The sequence below is a fragment of the Amorphotheca resinae genome, assembly GCF_003019875.1.
Source record: "Amorphotheca resinae ATCC 22711 unplaced genomic scaffold M430scaffold_1, whole genome shotgun sequence".
NCBI classification, from domain to species: Eukaryota; Fungi; Ascomycota; class Leotiomycetes; order Helotiales; family Amorphothecaceae; genus Amorphotheca; species Amorphotheca resinae.
Window position 1 is genome coordinate 1,829,507 of NW_020194471.1, and position 21,880 is coordinate 1,851,386.

General features: G+C 49.9%; 9 protein-coding genes across 9 annotated transcripts; 5 read left to right on the forward strand and 4 right to left on the reverse strand.

Annotated features, from left to right (window-relative positions):
• The first annotated feature begins 589 nt into the window (after positions 1-589).
• On the forward strand, positions 590-3,167 carry M430DRAFT_112735 (hypothetical protein). The gene is made up of 2 exons (XM_024861485.1): positions 590-1,091; positions 1,488-3,167. The coding sequence occupies exons 1-2, from the start codon at positions 612-614 to the stop codon at positions 3,036-3,038; spliced, it is 2,031 nt and encodes a 676-aa protein (XP_024725221.1). The 5' UTR covers positions 590-611; the 3' UTR covers positions 3,039-3,167.
• Positions 3,168-3,666: 499 nt separating this feature from the next.
• M430DRAFT_38440 (hypothetical protein) lies at positions 3,667-4,639 on the forward strand. Its single transcript, XM_024867243.1, has 3 exons — positions 3,667-3,703; positions 3,874-3,919; positions 4,018-4,639. The coding sequence occupies exons 2-3, from the start codon at positions 3,907-3,909 to the stop codon at positions 4,587-4,589; spliced, it is 585 nt and encodes a 194-aa protein (XP_024725222.1). The 5' UTR covers positions 3,667-3,703; positions 3,874-3,906; the 3' UTR covers positions 4,590-4,639.
• Positions 4,640-4,769: 130 nt separating this feature from the next.
• On the reverse strand, positions 4,770-6,451 carry M430DRAFT_38441 (hypothetical protein; the record flags this gene model as incomplete). The annotated part of the gene is made up of 3 exons (XM_024867244.1): positions 4,770-5,262; positions 5,330-6,377; positions 6,429-6,451. The coding sequence occupies 3 exons, from the start codon at positions 6,449-6,451 to the stop codon at positions 5,236-5,238; spliced, it is 1,098 nt and encodes a 365-aa protein (XP_024725223.1). The 3' UTR covers positions 4,770-5,235.
• A 185-nt stretch (positions 6,452-6,636) lies between these two features.
• M430DRAFT_32332 (hypothetical protein) lies at positions 6,637-7,756 on the forward strand. Its single transcript, XM_024866148.1, has 4 exons — positions 6,637-6,869; positions 6,929-7,041; positions 7,307-7,526; positions 7,589-7,756. The coding sequence occupies exons 1-3, from the start codon at positions 6,738-6,740 to the stop codon at positions 7,497-7,499; spliced, it is 438 nt and encodes a 145-aa protein (XP_024725224.1). The 5' UTR covers positions 6,637-6,737; the 3' UTR covers positions 7,500-7,526; positions 7,589-7,756.
• M430DRAFT_112739 (hypothetical protein) lies at positions 7,609-8,739 on the reverse strand. Its single transcript, XM_024861486.1, has 3 exons — positions 8,558-8,739; positions 8,270-8,503; positions 7,609-8,210 (listed from the first exon to the last, which is right to left on the reverse strand). The coding sequence occupies exons 1-3, from the start codon at positions 8,625-8,627 to the stop codon at positions 7,867-7,869; spliced, it is 648 nt and encodes a 215-aa protein (XP_024725225.1). The 5' UTR covers positions 8,628-8,739; the 3' UTR covers positions 7,609-7,866.
• Positions 8,740-8,876: 137 nt separating this feature from the next.
• On the forward strand, positions 8,877-10,117 carry M430DRAFT_112742 (hypothetical protein). Its single transcript, XM_024861487.1, has 2 exons — positions 8,877-9,041; positions 9,096-10,117. The coding sequence occupies exons 1-2, from the start codon at positions 9,019-9,021 to the stop codon at positions 9,916-9,918; spliced, it is 846 nt and encodes a 281-aa protein (XP_024725226.1). The 5' UTR covers positions 8,877-9,018; the 3' UTR covers positions 9,919-10,117.
• A 1,059-nt stretch (positions 10,118-11,176) lies between these two features.
• On the reverse strand, positions 11,177-13,473 carry M430DRAFT_55170 (hypothetical protein; the record flags this gene model as incomplete). Its single annotated transcript, XM_024868524.1, has 3 exons — positions 11,177-12,975; positions 13,081-13,146; positions 13,206-13,473. 3 exons carry the CDS (start codon positions 13,471-13,473, stop codon positions 11,177-11,179), a joined length of 2,133 nt encoding a protein of 710 aa, XP_024725227.1.
• Positions 13,474-15,578: 2,105 nt separating this feature from the next.
• Positions 15,579-16,925, reverse strand: M430DRAFT_14961 (hypothetical protein; the record flags this gene model as incomplete). Its single annotated transcript, XM_024863154.1, has 4 exons — positions 15,579-15,666; positions 15,729-16,687; positions 16,773-16,826; positions 16,893-16,925. The coding sequence occupies 4 exons, from the start codon at positions 16,923-16,925 to the stop codon at positions 15,579-15,581; spliced, it is 1,134 nt and encodes a 377-aa protein (XP_024725228.1).
• Positions 16,926-18,851: 1,926 nt separating this feature from the next.
• M430DRAFT_38447 (hypothetical protein) lies at positions 18,852-19,726 on the forward strand (the record flags this gene model as incomplete). The annotated part of the gene is made up of 2 exons (XM_024867245.1): positions 18,852-19,197; positions 19,248-19,726. The coding sequence occupies 2 exons, from the start codon at positions 18,852-18,854 to the stop codon at positions 19,724-19,726; spliced, it is 825 nt and encodes a 274-aa protein (XP_024725229.1).
• Between the last annotated feature and the right edge of the window lie 2,154 nt (positions 19,727-21,880).

A 21,880-nucleotide genomic window follows, 5' to 3' on the forward strand; every position in this document is an offset into this window, starting at 1 on the left:
AATCTCGACTTCGAATGAATGATGCCGCAATCGAGGTCGATGTACGTCCGATTGAGAAGCGGACACTCAGTCGCAGCAGCACGTTCTCTCATTTTGACGATCCCACTGATCCTTGTGCCGTATTGGAGGACGACTTACTCGAGCCCTGTCCACATGTCCCTGTCTGCAGTACTGTGTATGAAGTCCTGAACACTCCACTTGATGCTTCGGGTATAAGGGCAACCAAGGCAGCTCGATCCAGTGCCAATGATTCCCCCGGCTCATGGAATATCAGGAAACCAGCTCGCGCGCTCACGGTCGACCTCAGTGAAAGCAGGCCCCTTTATCCAGCACCGGTCACCCAATCCGAGACCATGACCCAAATGTTTCCAGATGTTGATCATCGTGAATCCTTCATCATCACTCCCTCCCCACTCGTCTATAACACGACTCAAAGCTTTTCAGACCTCCCTCTGGATACTCCTAACGCTCCGGCATCATTAGGTGCTCAACTGCCTACGGAGATACTTCAACAAATCTTTTATATGCTCTCTCCGGCCGATTTCAATTCTTCCAGACACACTTGCCGATCATGGTTCATTAGCAGCCTTGAACGATCTATTCTGGAAGTTATGATGAGCCGCGGAGGTTGGTCTAGTAGCATCCAACGCGACATAGCAGCAAATCGTGCTTTGGACTCAGAAGCTCGGATAAATGATGAATGGCTAATGAGCAAACGTATATCACGAGAATGTGCTCTTGGTCCGGACTGGACCGGCAATGGAATTTCTGACAGCACTGAATACCAATCATTGCCTTCGAATAAATCTGGATTTGTCTGTACCTGCATCGTTGATTTCACAGATATACCAGTGCACAATCCGGGAAAAAGTGCATCGGGGACGATCTTCACCGTCAGCACCTGTGGGAAATTCCTAATGGCTGCAAATGGATGTTTGATATATATCTACGAGATGAATCGAAGCCACCGCCCCAAAGATGGTGATCAGGTCGTTCATCCAGGCTCTTTACGTCCTGTTACAAGCATTATTTGCCCTGGGAGAGTAATAGCGTGCAGTATGGACACCTCGTCATACCGATATGCTATTGCAGTTCTTCTTGATGGTCGTATGGGTCTGGTTTGCGACATAACTCCAAACCGTATAGCACCTCCTGCTGCTTTACGCAACGCGGATAACCCAGAGTCCGACAACCTTCCAAATAAGTCGGTGGCCTCTGCGGAAAAGTCTCGAGAGGCAGAGAGCCCTCAAGGCCCTTCATTCCTCGAACGCGTGTCACTCAACAGCTCAGCCTCCAATCCTGTATCAGGCCGTCCTACGAGTGACCTGCCTTTCGTTTTTCCGGTTATTGCAACTACAGCCACTTCTAACCCAGATGAATCAACTTGGCAAGATGTTTTCAGAAGTTACATACCCCAATCGATGGGTACGGCTGTATCAAGCTCTCGGCTCCCTTCATTATCTCGAGCGCAAGCCATGGGCATGGAGAGTGGGTTGTATAGCATGCTTCCCCCTTTCCAAGGGAAAGTTCATGCTAACACGATGCCCATTGAGATTGGGCCCCGATCTCTCTATCGTAACCTCTGCTCTGATGACGATCCACCTCGGTCGGTAGCCATTTGTCCACAGCGGCGCTGCGTTGCTTATGGCTGCTCTGCTGGCATCGAACTTCATTGGGTTGATGCACTCACCGGTCAGGACTTGAACAGATGGTTTCCGCTCACGGCACCAAGCGATTACCTATTCTTCCTACCACCGAGAACCAGTGTAGACTCAGCAAAGAAATTACGACTCATTAGTAGTGCTGCAAAACCCAGCGAGAGAGCTGCGATCAGTCAAAGAGCATTTGGAGGAACCTCGCAAAATAGTCCATTTTGGGAGAGATTCAACTATGGCGCCCTCATAGAGGAGAACAATGCAGAGGCAAACAGTGATCAAAGCCTTCTATTGAGGTTGAGAGCCAGTACCCACAGCAGAGCCTTTGCTGGAAGGATGGATTGTTCCGACCATTATCGTGCGGTGCCACTCAGCGATGGATACCACGTCCTCTTCACAGATCCTACGACAGGTCTTCTATGTCTTGGAAGCGATGCCCCTGTTGGTGGTCCTTTGAAACTACTGCGTAAAATATGGTTCCAGGGTCCGGAGGGCAAGGGAAGCCCCGTTGCTTATGCAAGTGGTTCTGATATGAGCTGGGGTGTGCGGGTGATCGCGGCATTTGGTGCCGGCCCAGAGCAGAGCATTTGGTTCTTCTCAGTGCCAGCAGATGTGTTTGCTGCCAATAAGGGCTCTCAGTCAATTTTCGGAGGCTCATATGACAAGACCAGCTCCAGTGGCAAGAGCAGGAATATGGATTGGGTTGACTGGTGGCCAGATCGTGGTCTCTACGAGTGGCTGAATAATGCACAAGAGACTATGCCAGGTGTTCTTCCTAGATCTGTTTGGCCTGTGAAGATTAGAGGTCAGGAGATTGGTACCTGTCCATTATTGGTAGATCTTGCTGTCGATTCTGGCCCGTCCCTAACCGTTTGGGCCTTCAGCAAAGAGGGTATAGCTAGGGTATGGAGGATTGATGATGGGAAAGATGGGAATGTCAGGAACATACGAGTTGTTAGGGATGGTACAATCCGTGAGCGAGACGGCGAAGGCGATCTCGAGATGAGTGATAGCTCGGGGTCGACACCGGAACTTCTCGAGTCGCCGTTGTCTCTGACACAGGAGTCTTTCGATGGCGCAACTTCATTGAACAAAGCCACAACTTTGGCAACAAGATTTGTTAGGCGGAGTTCTATCGATGAAGGGAGCCAGCAAAGAGTGAACTATGATTCGGAAGGGGATGTTATAATGGAAGATGTGGATAGCAGCGACTACTACCAAGCATGGCCGCCGGATTCCTTTGAGGCAGTGGTGTTTTTACAACATCAGGATGGTAATCTATATCGAACGTCTCGCGGGTCAGGCGAAAGCCTTGAAAGTATTGGGTCTGATCTCATTGAGGGCTTGGCTGGGGTTACGAGAATTGAGATTGAAATTCGTTGAAGGCTTCAGATTGCCATGGTTATGGTCTGATTGGAGTAGATTGGCCAAGGTCGAAGATTGATCCTGTTATAATTCTAGAGTGTTGCCAACACCAAGTATCAATAGAGCAGAATTGTATCCCTATTTCCCCTATTTTACTTACAAGTTTGGTTGATACAACGTACCTCTACAACCTCAAGGGTAAATTTCCGGTCTCCAGATCTCTATCAGTAGCAATCGCTATTGACAGACATATTTCTCTTAGGGAAAGTGGGCTCAAATCTGAAGTGGCTGAATAGGCGAGATTTCAGAAATTTGGAAATGGAACAGTGAAGCAAAATGAAGAACAGGTCCATGCATGGTACGCACGTCCCCGAAGCGGCACCGCGGACGCTAAGAGCGGCGGGCGCTAGGCCCCGTGGCGGGTGCTACCGTGGCTTAGTCCGTGGCTAGTGGCGGGGCTTAGCCTCGTATAGAGGACACAACACCATAAGCTAAGCCAAGATACGGAAGAAAGTGCCAGTCAGTTGTGACCCGTGATTCCAGCCATCATCATCATCATCAGCTGTCTGTCCAATAAGCCCCATATTCCCTCCTGCTTCAGCTCGAAACATTCTCCAACCAGCATGCCATTCTGCTATATATACATCCCAGCAGCATTTCTACGATTCCCGCCAACTTCCTAAGTAAGGCCCACGAATTGATTTGATTTGATTTGAATTGAAGTCATCCTGCAAGCACGAGAAATCCCGCCGAGGTCGATTTGTCTGAAACGAGGAACTGCGCCACCACCCACCACCTGACCTAGCACAAAGTAATCGTCTTGGGGCGTTTGGAGAATTGATTTGTTTTCTAGAAAGCTTCACCCATACTGAAAATTGTGTCAAACATGTGTCTATTCTGTAAGTCGTCGTCCTCCTCCCAACAACGCCCCTCTCTCTCTACTTTATATCCTTCCCAAGCTAGATAAATAGAAGAAAGCTGACCCTCCCCGCCGCAGCACGACCAGAATACGACGTCGAGTTCGCAACTCGCACCGCGCCACGGCGCAAGACAACAACAAGAACCTATGTTGCGACGACGACGACGATGCGGCCCGTGACGCGCATCTCCGAGACTGTGATCCGGGAGCAGCGCGCGGCCGCCGCGCAATACGTACCAGCTCCAGCGCCAGTCCCGCGACCTGCGACGCCGCCGAAAATGATCCGCGCGCCATCTCCACCGCCGCCGCCGGCGCCGCGCGTAGAACTCGTGAGCGTGAGCGTAGAGGAGGATAGAGCGGCGGGGAGTCCGAGGGAGAGTCGGACGTCGGTCGTGGATAAGAGGAGTCGGCGCGGGAGTCGAGCGGGCGCGGGCGAGGAGGACGTGTGGATAGAGAGGGAGAGGGTGCGGCTTACTACTAGTCCGAGTCCGAGACCGAGGGAGAGGGACGAATATGATACGTATCGATATGTGCCGGCGCCGAGGAATGAGCCTAGTCCGAGGACGTCAACGAGGACGGTGGAAAGGGAGAGGGAGAGGGTTTATATTGAGGATGGGGGAAGGAGGAGGGAGTATTATCGGAGGGGCTAGGTAGGGGGTGCATTGTGAATGTGGGAACTCTCTGAATTCAGCGATTTGTGTTTTGGAATATCTAGTGGCCATCAATAGACTGCTTTTCGGCGTTTTCCTTCATCATGGTCTCAAGAATATAAAAGTCACGCAACTTTAACTCTTTCCCACATTAGAAAAATCACAGGCATTATCCTTAATCCGTTGAAGAATCAGTTGATATTCTAGAGCTCACTCACTCATGAAATGGCATTCCTGCACATGAGGTAATAAAGGGGGCTGGGTCTTGTACATCAAGAGACGTTGAAATCAAGAGCCTGATTTGAGGACTCCAAAATGTCTCGACTGTCTACCCAAGCTCCAGAACACCCCATCTTCAAAGTCATTTAATTCACCTGACGCCGTTTAAAAAACTCCCATTGCCATAATCAGAAGCTAGATGTACTCCCTAGATTGATGTCCACTCCTTTGGACTCATCGTCTCTGAAATTCTGCATTCAAATCGGAAGATAGTGGCTCTATAGGCGGCGTTGGGCGATGGGAGGGTAATGGTCTCCAGGCTATGGTATCCATGGTAAAGTTTTGGTAGACCGCCAGGGGATTCTCTATTTTAAGAGTTGAGGAACGTCCGATGGTAACAAAGATCTAGAATATATTGTTCAATTCTCTAGGCCTGGGATTTGATCATGAAGATCTGCTATACGTTAGTGTCCGTATACAAGGGCCACACATACGGCTACTAGCGGGAAACCCAGACTTACCTGATTCAATGCTGCTGTATCCATGCTTGCTAATCGTTTCTGAGCAATGTTTCGTGCTCGTACTGCGTGTATTCCTTGCACAACTAGCGTGGAGTTACCACTAGATGTGGCTGCTGTCGAGGAAGTGCTCATCTTGGTAGTAGTTCCGGAGGAGGATTCTGACGATTCGGAAACATCGGCAGACTCAGCTTGCCGTTTCGATTTCTTCTTGGACTTCTCCTCCTTTCTTGCCTTCTTCTCCTTCTTCTCCTTTTTGCGTCTCTTCTTTTCGGCCTCGGCTGTTGCATCATCAACGTCCATCTCATCTTCCCCGCCCTTCTTTGACTTCTTCTTCGACTTCTTCTTCAATGCCTTAGGATCCTCTTCTGTAGAAACAGCAGATTCAGGTTCGTCTGGACCGGCCTCGTGTTTCCGCTTCTTTGACTTCTTCGATTTCTTGACCTTCACGGCAACAACTTCTGGGACTGACTCATCATCCTCCTCTAACTTTCGTTTCTTCGCTTTCTTGGGCTTCTCCACTGGCTTCTCCTCATCTGACTCTGACGAAGAGCTAGAATCGCTCGAACTCTTTTCCGCGGCGGCCGAAGGCGTCTCTCCAAGTTTTCGTACTCTCTCTGCCTCGCTATCGATCAAGTGCTGTATCTTGTCGCCGATAAGGAATCCTCCGGGAACAAATCTAATACTTCCCCACCTTCTTTCTGTGTATATCGCTCTCTTCAAATCTTCTCTGGATTTCTTTTCTTTCGCTATTTCATCCTCATCTTTCCCATTAAGTCTTCCCAGCAAATCTTTGAAAGCGTCCAGCCCGGTACATTCGCCATGGCCAACCCCGCTTCCAATCTTCGCTCCCAACCCAAGGTTATCGTCCTTGATCGTCACTCGGATATGTGATGCATTGGCAGCCGTATAATGCTCCGCATGCCTCGCATTCTTAGCCCCAAGGAAATCTCCAGGTTGCCAGCCTTGAGCAGCCATAATCTTGTGCCCAAAGCTTTCCGTGTTCGAGGTCCATTTTGTATTGTTGGGATCGTGGGAGAGTTTGGTCCGCCTTTCGGTATGTTAGAATTTCAATTTAAAATCAAGAAGAGAATCAACCTACTTTCGCGGCGCTGCGAGTCCCATTTTTCTTGTGTAGAGGCTGAGAGGGAGCTGTGAATGCGAGGAGCTGCTTTTCGTTGGAAAAAAGGCGAGCGCTCGAGAAACCAAAATTTTGGTGGAACAATTCCTCGATTACGCTAGCGCTTGATTGGGTAAGCGGGCGTACCCTTCCCCGATCCTCTCCAGCACGACAAACTCCCCTCAGAACGGGGCCGCCTCAAGACAACGTGAAGTGTGGGGAAGTCTAGATATTCATCGGTCCTGTCAGATAGAAGAGAACTACCAAGCATCCATGTCACTCATCACCGAAATGGCTTCTCGTCCATCACGCAAGAGTCAAGTGACTGCACGCAGCGAATCAGACGAGGATGACGCGCTGCAAAGTTCATATGATCGGAATGAGGATGACATGCTCAAAACAGCCCAGGATATGCTCTCTTCAGTATGGATTCTACTCTATACGTTTATTAAAGCTTCTTTACTGATCTAGCCCTTGGGTAGAGCAAGAGGCGTCGGGCAGCCAAACGCAAGAACCTTGAAGAAGAGTATACTTCGCATACCAAGGATGTTGCAGCCAGGATCAACTCTTTGTTCGAGACTAGGAAATATCGAGTGTAAGTTGTTCTATTTATTGTTCTCATTCTCGCGTGTCAAGCTTCAAGTGAGATTGTTTTTTCTTGGAAACTTTGCTATAGTAACGCATACTTCCATCTGGGTGCTTTTGGAGCTGGCTCGAGTTTCTGTGCACAATGTTATTTGTATAAATGATGTACGTCTCTGGATGCGCCTTGAGAACGTTTAAAAACTTCCTGCGAATTGGTAGAGCATTTTGACGATATGTCTGGTGGTACTTGTTTTCACACTCACGCAACTCCACAGGGCTAAAATCCAGAAGGCCCAATGGGACAGGCTTGATGCTCTAAATAGGAAGAGGTCGGCTCTCGAATCTCTCATTCTGGCCAGTATGAGATCCATTGAGCAGCACACTATCAATATCTGCAGCGAATTATCCGCCATGTTCGAGGGTCGTATCGAAGAACTTCAGGAGGGTCCAGTTCCACAGAAATCTTAAGAAACTACTTACCGTCTGGAAGTTCAAGTTCGTCAACCCTTCTATTATCGATCTATTAAGTCCTGACGCTCTACTAATCGACCACACAGGGAGACACCAGGGAGACACTGAAATATTGCTATACACCTTTGCTGTACACTTACCCTCTAGCACACTTATCAAGGAACTATTTACAGGCGTTACGATAAGGGTTTGTCAGGGGCTTGTTTTGCCGGTCATTAGCACGTAAAATACATACCTATATACACTTGCATCGCGCTTCCTACTATCCACACACAATGCCAGGTGAACTATCTAAACACATTCTGGCATTATCCACCCTATGCACCAGCACCAACGCCGATAATATCCTTTTCATTACAATACATCAGAATCCCCTTTCGGGTCTCCACCAGCCGGCCAACTGTGCTAATTCGCCAATCCATTCCCGAACGGTGTCAACGACGACCTTGATCATACCCTGCCGCTTATTATTGACGCCCGGAGCGCCGGGGGTAGTTGGCTCCTCGCTGCCCATTGTAGGTAAAACGTTATCGCCCGCAGAAAGTGACACGAAGAGCGAGAACGGCACCAGCCACACACAAATCCCGAAATAGGAGGCGATCTCAGTAAAGGTCGGGACATCAGGTTTATCATAAATGGATGTCATGGGCGCGACAGCGGCGGTGGAGAAATGCGAGAACCAGACATAGTGGTTGAAGAGAACGAGAACTAGAGATGTTGGGTCAGTTGGAAGGCTCCTATACAGCAGAGACCGGGCGTTCACATACCACATGAGATTATGAACAGAGGATCACTGAGCTTCACGACAGGAAAGCGCCGCATGTTTCCCAGATATACCACATGTGACACGATGCTGAGGAGGGAGAGCGTGAATGGCAGGCCATCGATGATGCATAGAAGGATCTGGAGACCGATAACGAGGTATATGAGGCGCGTAAGAAGGCGCTTTGCAATGACCGTGTGTTCTTCGACGAGTTCAGATAAGTAGTAGAGTCCAGAGGCTTTAGAATCCTTTGTTAGTAAGAGATCGTGTGCTCTTTTGAGCGTGAACGTACCTATGGCGAGGGTGAGGAAACCAAAGCCAAGGGCCATGCCCATGTACCCTATGAGAGGGAGAATCCACATGGCGACCAAGTATTTTTCGTTATGAGACTTGCATGCTGTGTTTAAACTGGATCGATTGGGTTATTCGCTGCTGCGTCTTGTTTATCTTTCGCGGGAGGCGTATTGCGGGGTGAAATAGACGGGTGGATGCTGTCGCCGCCAGAACAAGGTGTTCTCATCCCCAGATCCCCGGCAAAACCTCGGCTCGGCACAGAAAAATTCCCATGACGATTTGCGACGAAATGCCCTTCCACGAAAATTCAGCGATTTCAATTCTTGAAACCGTTCAGAGAAGTATTTCGCGCAAAGAGACCTGCCGGGTCCCAGGAAATATTTAAAAGGAAGCCAGCTGGTAGTTTATGAAGTAATTTGGACCTTTCCTTTTCTGCTTCGGCAGAACTACTTTACAGCCATGTCTCGCCCAGAAGATACTCTGTAATTCTCCCCTCAACCCCTCCATGCGACAAGAGACTGACAAGTTACCTACAGCCCCCCCGATCTCCACTACAATGATGCCGAAGCCAAGAAATACACCACATCCTCCCGAATCCAAAACATCCAGGCGTCCATGACGCACCGCGCTCTGGAACTCCTCGACCTTGACCGCCCCTCCATGATCCTCGACGTGGGCTGCGGCTCTGGTCTCTCCGGCGAGATCCTCTCCTCTGTCGACCCATCCGAAGGCGGCCCTCACATATGGGTCGGGATGGACATCTCCGCTTCCATGTTAGACGTGGCGCTGCAGCGAGATGTGGAGGGCGATCTGATGCTGGCCGATATTGGACAGGGGGTCCCGTTCCGCGCCGGTAGTTTCGATGCCGCCATCTCGATCAGTGCGATCCAGTGGCTGTGCAATGCTGAAAGTAGCGAGGTTTCGTCGACGGGTAGGCTGTCGAGGTTCTTTAATGGCTTGTATGCGAGCCTGAAGAGAGGTGGAAGAGCAGTTTGCCAGTTCTATCCGAAGAATGATCAGCAGAGGACTATGATAAGCGGTGCTGCTATCAAGGCTGGTTTCGGAGCAGGTATCTTGGAGGATGATCCAGGAACGAAGAACCATAAGCTTTATTTGGTGTTGACTGTTGGCGGATCAGAGGCTGAAGGGAATGGAGGTGATATTACGGGAGTGGTCAAGGGAATGGAGGGTGTTGATGTCTTGGATGCGCGAAGGAAGCATCGAGAAAAGGGAAGAAAGGAACTGAAGAAGGGAAGCAAAGCGTGGATCTTGAGCAAGAAGGAGCAGATGGAAAGGAAGGGCAAGGTGGTGAAGAACAGCTCGAAGTACACGGGGAGAAAGAGACACATCGCTTTCTAGAGAGCTGATGGATTGCATTGCATGGCGTTCGGGTACAGGATGATATCAAAAGGGGCTCCAGTGATGCCCCATCCATGAGTCTTGATTTCTTGATTTGTTCTGTTGCTGCTAGATTGTACTGGCGTCTTGGCCTGGTGGATGCTTCTGTGAGTAGACTAGGTATACAAAACAATTGATCCGACAGCCAACTCTCTTCCCCAAGTAGCTCGTCCGGCAATCAATAAAGCGCGAGGGTAAAGTGCGAGGTTGAACGAGATGTGTGTTTTGGTAGGCAGCGCACAGCGAACTGAGGTTGAATAGGGGTAATCACGTGCACCCTGGGCGCCCCCCTTTCACCAAAAAGACATAAAACCCACCCAGGAGGTGTATATACATGCTCTATTGCTAACTCTCAGTTTTCATAGCCACAGAAGCTATCACCCCGAATTCCAAGTGCCTTGGTTGAATCCTTACCACCCACGTACCTTACTTTACCTCATTCAAGAGCCTCACGAATTCCAATTCTGCTGCCCACTATTGGTTGCTTAACAAGCTTTTTTATTGACTACCTGCATCTGTGACCACCTTAAAGACATCTGAGCCTACTCCTCCCATAGGAGATCACGGGCTACATCCATTTCCCGTGCATGCTTGCTACTCCACCAACAACCGATTGCTGTTCCAGAACACCCTCGAAAGAGGAATGGAAGAAGCTTAATCAGAAGTAAAAAACATGCCTGTTATCCATTCGCCATCCACCGGGGTTTTTGCTTTTTTTTTTTTTTTTTGCTTTTTCCTTTTATTCTTTTTTTGTGAGTTTTCTGAGTGAAAATAAAAAACAACAACCATCAGAATCATGAGAAGAAAAACATGCCATCAACCATAGACTTTTTTTTTTTTTTTGCTTTTTTCCTTTTTTTGAAATCGACCTCTAGAGACATAGAAAAGAGAAACAGAAACAGAGAAAACAGAAGAAACTCAAAAGCGAAATACCCTTTGCATGCCATCCTCCGCCATTGACCAAATGCTGTTTTATTCCGCAAGGGAAAAAGAGAAAGACGCAGGTAAAGTCGAATCATAAACGTCGACGGGATGACAAGGCATAAGGCCATGTACATCCAAAGAAGCGAAAAGATTCCAAATCAGAACCCCCAAGCTAAAGCTCGAGAATGTAATATCAAGCAGACATGCTATCCATTACCGACTGATTGGAGAACTGCAATATGATTGCAATATGAAGCGAGTATGAAACTGGATGTAGGATCAAGTTACTCGCAACTTAGTCCATGGGGGTATCTAGGCCCACGAAGACAACTTCATCAGAAGATGAGGTTTCGTTGGGCTGGCTAACGACACGGCTCAAGCCACATCTCTCGCACGTGTCTCGCTCTGGGGAAGGACCGGAGAGCCAGGCGTTAGAGCTGACGTGACCACATCCCATACACGGTCCATGCATCACGAGGTGAAATTGACCAGAAGCAGGAGCGGCCGGCGAGTAGAGTGATCCCGACTCGGAGCTGTCATTGTCTGACAGAGGTTCAACGGCTGCGATGAGCTGAGCAGGAGTTGCAGGGATGTTGTATTCCGCGTAACGGGCAATCGATGCGGAGGAGAGCGTATCTGAGTCCGAGTTGCCACCATCTGACATGTCTTCATCGGCTGCCACGGACTGAGCATCAGGTGAAGCTGGCTGCGTATGGCCGGCAATCGATGAGAGGGGGCTCCAACCTGGCTCCGAACCGTCAACTTGTGATGCTTCAAGGGCTGCGATAAGCCGAGCACGAAACTCAGGAGCATCGTATTGGAAATGGCCGGCAATCAACGAGGAGTGCGAACCCGATCCCGAGCGGTCACCATCTGAAATAGCCAAACCAGGGGCAACTCTAGGACTCTCATCAGGGGTGACATAGCGAGAGCGCGAACTTGACTCAGAGCTAGCATCACTGAGAATCAGATCAGGCGAGGCGATCGGGTCATGGTCGGAGGTAGGAGATGGAGAGCGCGAAAACAACTGTGAGAAGTCGATATCCGGAAACTCTTCTTCGTTCGGTCCGACCATATCGTATCCTCTGGCAATGAGTGAGCTGGTGCTCGCACGCGAACCCGGCTCCGAGATATCATCTTCCATGGAAGTCGAGACAGGTGCAGCGGTGTGCTCATGGCCGGAAGTGAGCGTGGATGAGTGGAAACCCGGCTCCCAGTTAGGAGCATCTGGGAAAGCCACCTCACTGAGTATCGATAGCATGCGTCTTTCAGAAACAAGAGATGAGGATACCGAACCCGAGCAATCACTGGCTGAGTCGGGAAAATCATCCATGTCGCTCAGGTCATCCTGCGCAATCACTGATGAAGCGCGTGAGGGATCCTCGGCGGAGAGGATGGCGAGATGGTAGGCCTCGGAAGAGATACTGGACGAGACAGAACCCATATGATAGCGGTCACTGTCCAAGGGAGCGAATTCGTGCATCTCGTGTTGATCATGATGAGCAATATATGAGAAGGTGCGCGAAGGCGAGGTAGGATTCTCAAAATGAGCCAACGCAGATGCAGTGAGCTGAGTACGGGGTCCAATGACAGAGTAGCTCGAAACAGGCACTTGTATACCATTGTCTTCGAGTTCAGAACTGATGGCGATGATATCAGCACGGCTCGTAGTGGGAAATGCAGGCACGAGAGACGGCTCCTCGTTGCGAACATCAGAGAGCTCGAATTGGCTAATGCCAGCAGTGCGATCGTCGGATGCAGGGTGTCTTAGTAGGGTACGACCCTTAGGACGAGCAGCAAGCGCAGGCAACTGTGCACGATGATCCTCTGAGAGAGCAACAGCTGCAGTGTCGACATAGACATAGCCGGCAGCGGGCGAGGAAGGGGGCGAGCCGGAAGATGATGAGCAAGGGGACACAGACTTTAGATCTGGATTATCAGCGTTGGTACGGTAATTGTAATCAGCGCCTAGATCTGGCGACGGAGAACGCGAAGGAGTGAAAGCACAGGAGGAGGTCCAGTTGGTGTATTCCTCTTTGCCAGCTTTGTAATTGAGTGGGATCTTTCGGTATTGTACGACGATTTTGCTCCTGTCTATACTCATGCACAGTTAGTAACCAAGGAAGCAGCTTGGAACGATGAGAGTGAGCTTGCCGTTGTCATCTGGGAACTCGAATCGGGCCAGCTCGAGATAGTTACCGGCTGACACAATCCTCAGCTGATCTCCGCAAACCTTAACTACGCGCTCCACGGATCGTTCATAAGCTATGGAATGTAATCAGTTATCTGGGCTTTCGTAGGCAATGATCTTTAGGATTACTTACTGTATTCTTTTTGAAGCCGCTCAATCTCAGCAAGAACATCGACAGAGGTATCGTTGAGCATCGGATAATGCGCCCGGAGGCGCTCCTGGTTTCTGTTGTAAGCTTCAGTGTATTCATTCTGCTTTTGCAATGCGAGATCGCGGGCTTCCATTAGATCTAGGGTTAGCTTGATCTTCATGCCATGGACTGTCTTTCTGGAGCGATCCTGCTGCTCAGCGTCCTCGGACTCGATCTGACCCTGCATGTCCAGGTCCGTCGAACCCGACATGTTGACAGGCGGGGGGGCTTCAAAGGTGGTGTGTAGTGCAAGTGATTAGGAGGTAAAGGAGCTCTTAGGCAAGATGTGTGGATGTATGTGTTTGTTGTGGATTGTTGAAAGAGAGACGGCGAAGGTGGGTTGTTGTTCTAAGAGACTGTTGTCGGGTTAAACAGATCTCAACGTGTGTTGGTAAAAATCTATGGTTCCGGAATCTTCTCGAGAACTAGGTTGCGGAACCTCTTTCGTGGCATCTTTATGCTTGATGACATCGTCGGTATGGATATTGAATCTGAATGACTAGAACCTCAGCCCTCTTCTTATTTCCTGCAACTTCTTTGACTACGGGAGGTCTGATTTCAACAACTTGTCACTCAGTCCTGCCTGATGCAACATCCCACAACAACTTCATATCCAACAGACTTGGTCTCAAGGTCCATTAGACTCTCCTCAACGATAAGCGCTTTGAGCAGGTCCCGCCTTAAGAGATCCGTCGCTTCTTCTTTGAAGCACGAAGATCGAGGATACAGCACTGAATGACCACAAAGGAACTTCAAGCAGCAAAGTCTTGAAGAAGGATGTGAGATTGACGCGTACCCTATTCAAGAACGATCTTCACCTAGTGGTATCTGCAATAGAAGTTCTACCTTACTGACAGAGAAATTGCAGTCACAATGACATCTGAGGCATTTATCAATGAAGTAATAGGATAGCTCAGGGCCGACGATGCAAGAAGAATGGTAAAGAAAGTCTTGGCCAACCACAAGCACGAGCTGCGGTCCTTGCCTCAAAACAGTCTAAAAGAACTCGAGGTGGAGATCCAGGCCTGGTTTCACGGCAGCACATCTAACTTAACGTTGGCCAGTCTTCATGCAGGCAAGAAGATTTAACGCTGCATTACCTGAGATCAACGGGGCACTAATACCAATGTGATGTCAGAAAACGCGGATAGAATACACAAGATCGAGAGGTGCCTTCTGAATATCAGAATCGACAGTTGCATGATTGGTTTATCATGGGGGTAGCAGTGCACATCAGCAACTGGGTGGTAAGCAATCCTTACTGCCTAATAATGTGGACATGCTAACAGAATTCAGGGCCTGCTATAATGGATGTCCATTGACTGAATGGGGTACCAGCTCAGATAGTAGGGTTCAGTGGTAAGGTTTTGTATTTCCCCATCATCTGGACAGCCCCTGACGTCTTTACAGAGCATGTCGCACCAAGTTCCTACAGGCTAGGCCAGATATTCGTTGAAAGGGCAAGCTTGAACAGCATAGCATTCGTACGATCCAAAACTTCGAACATACTAACAGGCTCATAGGGGGCGTTCAGGGTGCTATGATCGATGGGAGACTATTTCCCATGAGTCCCGCGAAGGAAGTCAATAAGATTGCAGCATCTACTATCAGCCAACACCGTGTTGAAGGGGGACTTCAAACAGCATATTTATGTTCACTGAACGTGCTGAGAACTATGTCGTAGGGCGAAAGAGAAAGCCCATAACCGAGTCTGTTAACGCAATCTGGCCACGCAACTTTGACCAGGCACGACTTGCGCCGAACGGAACCATCGGATTTTAAATTCCGCTTCAAACGTCGACCATTAGGTAAGACAACACCGGGGTGCAATGGATCAACAGCAATATGGAATCAAGCGAGAAGGGGGTAAACATTAAAAGCTCACAAAGCTTGGAACTCAAGGGGAAGCGGTACTGAAGGGAGAGAACGCCTTTGCAGAAAATGCAGTTTATGGAAGCACTGGCATCCCAGAACGCCCTGCAAAGCGAGGCAGATATCAGATTCTGAGGGAGGAGCCTGGACATATTTGGATTCATCCGGCACAGCATGCAAATATCGTTCAGGACACACCACAGTTTGCTGGTAACACGAATTTCCCTCTGCCGATGGGCACCTAAGGATTTTCTGGACATCTCTTACCGACTGTGTATCCACGTTTTGAGTGCACTTACACACTGCTGGTAATCATCTTGTTATATTATTGGCACTTGACACGATGCGCAAATCACTGGACTTCAAAAGTGTCCACAAATGCATACTAAAGTACAACCACCACAGCCACTTCTATCTGTTCTTTATACAATCTGCTGCAGGCCTCTATAGCGCCGACTCCATCTTGTCCAGAATCGCCCTCGTGAACTCGTGCGTGGAGCTGTTTCCTCCCATATCGCGAGTTCGCACAGCTCTATACGGTCATTAGCATGGGGTACGGACTAGAAGGTATGGGGAAAATGGATAAACGCTTACCCTTCGGCAATAACGTCGTAGACAGCCTTAGAGATACGGTTGGCATGCTCGTCAAGACCAAGGTGTCTCAAAAGCATGGATCCAGAGAGAAGCATAGCAGTTGGGTTGGCTTGGTCCTTGCCCTTGATATCCAGACCAACGTGACGGCATCCAGGCTCAAAGACGGCCACATCACGGCCCATGTTGCACCCTGGCACAAGTCCGGGTCCACCAACAAGAGCAGCTCCAACGTTGGACAGGATTCCTCCGTACAAGTTAGGCATGACCATGACATCGAATTGCTGTGGTCGTGAGACACACTGCATGGAAGCGTTATCCACAATCATGTCGTTGGTCTCGAGAGTTGGGTATTCCTTGGCCACAGCGTTGAAGGTGTTGCGGAACAGACCATCTGCCAGCTTCATGATGTTGGCCTTGTGGATGCAGGTGACCTTCTTGCGGTTGTTTGCCAGGGCGAAGCTGAAGGCGAATTTCGCAATGCGCTCAGACTTGGCGCGGGTGATGATCTTGAGGGATTCGACGACGCCTGACACAGATTGGTGCTCGAGGCCGGAGTATTCTCCTTCTGTGTTCTCACGGATAATGCAGAGGTCGACATTGTCGTGGCGGGTCTTGTAGCCAGGGATGTTCTTGATAAGGACAATGGAGGCGTAGATGTCGAGCTCCTGTCGCAGCGCAACGTTGAAAGATTGGTGGCCGGATCGGTCGACCGGAGTGTGCAAGATACCCTTGAGGCCGAGCTTGTTCCTCTTCAAAGACGCAATCGACTCGCGGAATAGCTCTTCTGAGTGCTTGTCACCAGTCTCAACTCCCGACACATCAACTTGCTCCCATTCGATTGGCACATTGTCGGCTTTGAAGATGGTCTTCACTGATTCCGCAACCTCGGCACCAATACCATCACCTGGAATCAGTGTAACTGTGTACTTTCCGCCGTACTTGGTTGGCTTAAAGATATCCTGCACAGCACAATTTCATTCTGGGTCAGCGTTGCTATCATATAAAGATCTAGGACAGGCAGGGTATCCTTCGGGAGGTACATACGGATTGGACGGTAGCAAAGGTCCGCGAGGGCGCTTGGACGGATCGCAGAAGGCTCTGATAAGGAGCGACGGTTAGCAACTTGTGCAGACTGCTGGAGATTCAGGAGAGTAGGATCTGTACCTGCGCCGATCTTACTGAGCTGCGCATCAACATATTGGAGTTTGGAGGGGAAGTCGGGGGGTGAGATGAGGATCACTTCAGAGCGGGAAGTCTGGGAGAGATAAAGCAAAACGCGGTTGTCCCTTCAAACTGGCCTAAGCCCGGTGGGGGATGGCGCGGATCGGTTGTGTGCCGGCATGTCAGGTGACCAGACCGAGACGCCGATCGCCAGGCACGTTCAACTTAGATGTCTGGTTTTACTGCTCTCAGTATTCACAGACAACGACATCAGAGTCGTCAACTTTGTCTGTTCAACCAATTTGCAGAGAGGGCTCTTCCTGGGTATTGACACAAGAGTCAGTGTTCTGGAGCCAGTGGCTTGCCTGAAAGTTCTTTGGCACTCGCTGTCTATATATACGGCGGCCTGAACAAGCCGTTCTATATACGGTGTAGTAGTGCCGGATGCTGCCGCACTTCCTGACAGGTGTCTCTCATGTTTAATAACAAGAAGCGATATTGGCAAGACGCTGAAGTCAGCTCTGTATGGCATACCGGATACCTTTCGACACAGGGAATTATAGTTGTTTTTCCCTTGGTCCTCTTAACCGCGGCTTGACAACCCAGGTCAGATGCAATGCGCGGTCCTTGCATTGCAGACCCTGATGCACATGAGGTTGCCATGTCCCCGGCTTAAGGAAGCACCTGAGAACTTCAATATATTCAAGAGGAAATGATTGTCTTTCCTTAGCCTGGTCAAGATTTGGTCTTCAATCGTATACATGTGAGCCCCTCACCCACAAGAATGTTCCTCTAGAGCCCGGATCCATTAGCCTTGCGGTGGCTGTAGTAAGAAGGATGATCACTATTATCGAATGCAAGGGAGATATGATCAGCCAGACATAGGGGGATTGACTTGGTAAATGCGCGCCCTACAGCACCACAGAGCTTATCTCGACGCCCGACTCGGTCGGCTCGGAATTGAATCCCGAGCTGAGTGCAATGCTTAGCATGAGATCAAGAAATCCCCGCACTCCCAGGATCCCGGTAGCTTCACTATCTCTTCCTTGTGTCTCTCTACAATACCTACCTATTAGCCATGGGTGTTGAACATCCCTTGTTAGAATGATGGTGGTCGGGACTCGGGCGATACGCTCGCTTGATCAATCATCGATGCGCGATCTCGAGGGGTTCAAAGGATCTCGCTTAAATTTCCGCATATCGACTTGAATAGAAAAGGGGTCTGAATAGGATCGGGAAACTTCTTGGATGGTCTGAATGATTTGGATTCATTGAATTCTTCTCAGCCGCCACAACAACAACGATAGCCCGTCTAATATTGCATATTTTATCTTTATTTGTGTTTGCCACAATGCAGGTACTTCTTTCAATTTTCATGCGGTTGGTCATGTTGAGGAGAGAGGCGTTCTAGTATATCTGGTGGTATGTGATCCTATGTCCAACATACCATCTGGCCAACGCCAACAACATATCTCCCTTGGTTCATCAAGATTTGAAGCGCGGGGTAAGCTAGTTGGCTCCCGCTTTCGCCCTGTTCAGCTCGCTCAATGCCAAGCACTCGAAAACATACCGCCCCTGCTTTGATCTGAACGGGGCCTTTCATACGGATTCGATATGGCTTCCACAGCCAAAAGGCCTTTGCTCGCATCCGAGTCAGTAGCTGAAATGTGTCGCGGCCTCCCTTTGTAGTTGAGTGTCTAGATCTCTCCTATTCGGGTGCTCAATAGGAAGCAAGGTCCCTATTGAGAGCCTCTCGAAGTTCCTGAGCATGTTCAACCACCCAGTGCTACTATTGTGAACAAGCTACAGTAATTAGCATAAAAGGTTGTCCATTTCTCCTCCCCCATCCTTCCTCTCCCCATCGCAACTCAGACAATCGATATCACACACGCGGGCATACTACATCCAAGTCGCCTACACACTTACAAAACCAACCAAGTCAACTACTCCACTATCTCCACCATGAGACTTACCAACGCCCTCTGTGTGATTATCCTGGCCGCCACTGCCAGCGCGGTTGCCATTCCCGAGCCTCTTGCTCTCCCTCTCCCAGAGGCATACGCTGAGGCGAAATGCGGCGAGTTTGGAGAATGTGGCCGAGTCAAGCGAGCCGCCGAGGCGTTTGCTGAAGCCTTCGCCGAGCCTTCTGCAGAACCAGAGGACTCCATTGTCATGGCACGATGCAACCTTGTCGGAGGTGCATGCTACGAAGCCAAGCGCCTTGCTCGTGACCTCGCGAGCGTGCTCGCCCATACCCGTGACGAAGGCTCTGCATTCGTCGCCCGTCTCGCTCTTGAAGACGAAGAAAGTAAGTTTCCTCGCCCATCTCAAGAAAATGACTAGCTAACCTCCTCTCAGCCTCTGACCTTAAGGCACGCGAGGCCGAAGCCAAGTGCGGGAAGGTCGGACAACCCTGCGGAAAGATAAAGCGTGTCGCAGAGCCTGAGGCCAAGTGCGGAAAGGTCGGACAACCCTGCGGAAAGGCCAAGCGTATCGCAGACCCAGAGGCCGAGGCCAAGTGCGGCAAGGTTGGACAACCATGTGGCAAGCTTCGACGCGCAGCTGAGGCCATTGCTGAGGCAATTGCAGAGCCAGAATGCGGCAAGGTCGGACAACCCTGTGGAAAGGCAAAGCGTGAGGCGGATGCCCTGGCTGAGGCTGAGGCCGTGTGCGGCAAAGTTGGACAGCCATGCGGAAAGGCAAAGCGTGATGCTTTGGCTGCTGCCATTGCTGAAGCCGACGCGAAGTGTGGTAAGGTTGGACAGCCCTGTGGCAAGGCCAAGCGTGACGCACACGCCATCGCCTCCGCTGTCAGCACTGTTCTCGAACAGCTATAAACAGCCTGCCTCCTCGACCAACGTCATCGCCCACGGTGGTTCCTCTCCTGTCCCGCTGTCCCGCATTCAATTTTTCTGGTCAGTTTTTCTTAATGTTGCTTCTGGGATAGCACCAGAATCTGCTTCAGTATATTACGCCTTCGCTTCTAAACGTACTCACATTACATTTGATGGCGGTCTCCCCAGAGACTGCTTGTTGGGACTACCTGTAATCAGATAGACTCTAAAGTCTTTCTTTCATCTGCTGGATCTGCGAGATCAGGAAAGCCTCCTGGCTTTGCAATACATATCAATTGATCCAAGCTTTGAATTTGCCTCCCATTGACAGTGATTTGACTTGGGATATTTACTGTGATATCAATCTCCATCATTGACCGTGTCTGAACACCACATGCTTAACCATATTATTCAATTTGTGCAAAAAAGAAAAAAAATTGGTACGATTGTGAACTAACTGCAACTGAATAGAGTAAAGAACCTGTCCGTACTCCTGAAAACCAACGCAGAAAATCCACGTGAAAAAGAAGACCGGGACTAGCCAGATCTTGATTTGCGATAATTATCCCTCCTTCCGTCCTTCTCTTCATAAAGAAGCCGATTGAGAAATCAATGCCGGCTTACTCTTCTTCGCTGCCTTGATATTCGAGACCCATTATCTATCCATCTTTAAAACCATCGCTATGCGTTAAAAAAATGGAAAAATGAAAATTGAAAACATCCTTTTTCAATAAGAAACCCCAAACACCCAAAAGCAACTCGCATATTCGGCATATCCGAGAAAGAAGCCCTCAGGTAGGATACCAGGCGCCATTCCTCGCTCAACTCAGCACCTTCCCAAACTTCTCCACCGGCGTTGCTGATGGCGTGGGGGTGGTCTGGTCTCTGCGGCCGTGGAGTTGGAGGTGATTTCTGCGGCTTATCCCGTCTTCGCTGCGCGCAGCTTGCGCATTTAAAATATAGACATTGTGGCAGTCGGGTCTGGGCGATGTAGATAGACATCGCGGGAGTTGCTCTAGGCTGTTGTTCGGGAGTTCGGTGTTGCGTAGCGATCTTCTCGGTCACGGTAGTCTAATAAAAGCAGCTATGATGCTTTGATCGGTTTTGTCCAGATGATGGACAGGACCCGATTTCTCCGCTCTTTTCGCCCGCCGACATGTTTCCTGTCAAACAAAGGGATTTCGGCATTGTTGCATAGCAAGGCGATTAATTACCCTGCCCGTTGGTGTCAACGCAGACAGCCCGTGCTGCTTCATTCGCGCATACACAACGACCATTTGAGAGCGAAGTTGCCAGGTCAAAGTTGTCTGGCCCTCTGTCGTACCGACACTCCCGTGTTCAATACGGCTACTATAGCTCTCCCGCCGAGTATAACATTCGCTGGAAAATCATGTACCTTGCTGCATCTCTCTCCTAAGCTTCCTCACAGTAGGTAGATTCAACCACAGCCACTGGTAGTAAACGAAGCATAAGCCACGAGTTTTTGTGAAAGCAGTGCGATCCGAAGGATTAGCAGGAAGGGGAGAGAGAGAGAGCGATGGAGAGAGATATCTTGGGTCTTGCACACTAGGTCTCGACCGAGGGGAGCATGGTGCGCCAGGAATCTCGGATAACAGCGCGGAACTGGGATGCGTAATCGAGGGCCTCTCGCGAAGGCGGATGTAAGGTGGTCAGCTCGGGGCTGTGGATGAGTAGGGCGTCGGGCTCGGTCCAGTTGTGTTGCAGCGCGTAGGCTTGAATTTCGTTCATCCAGAGCTTGATGCGGTTTCCATGGAGGGCTAGGTAGGTAGTCGTAGACACGTGTGCAGGGATCGGGAGAGAGGAGCGTCCCGTAGCATTGGATACAGCCTGAGCGGAATAGGGAGCGGATTAGGGATTTGGAGATCCCTGAGTAGGTGAAGTCGGGGAATCGGGCGGCGAATTCGAAGGCTTCTGCAGGAGATGGGCACTTGGCTAGTAATATGCGGTTCATTGTGCGAGAGTCAATGGTGGGACCGGTCCTTGGGTCTGATTTGAGTTTGTCTCCTTCCTCAACCCGTGCTCTCTCCCATGAATGGAAAGCGTGGAGAGTCTTCTTGGTGAATTATTCTAGTCCAGGGACGGGCTTCTTCCAGATAAACTGGTGCGGTGTAGCCTTGCTCTCCTCTGTCTCAAAGA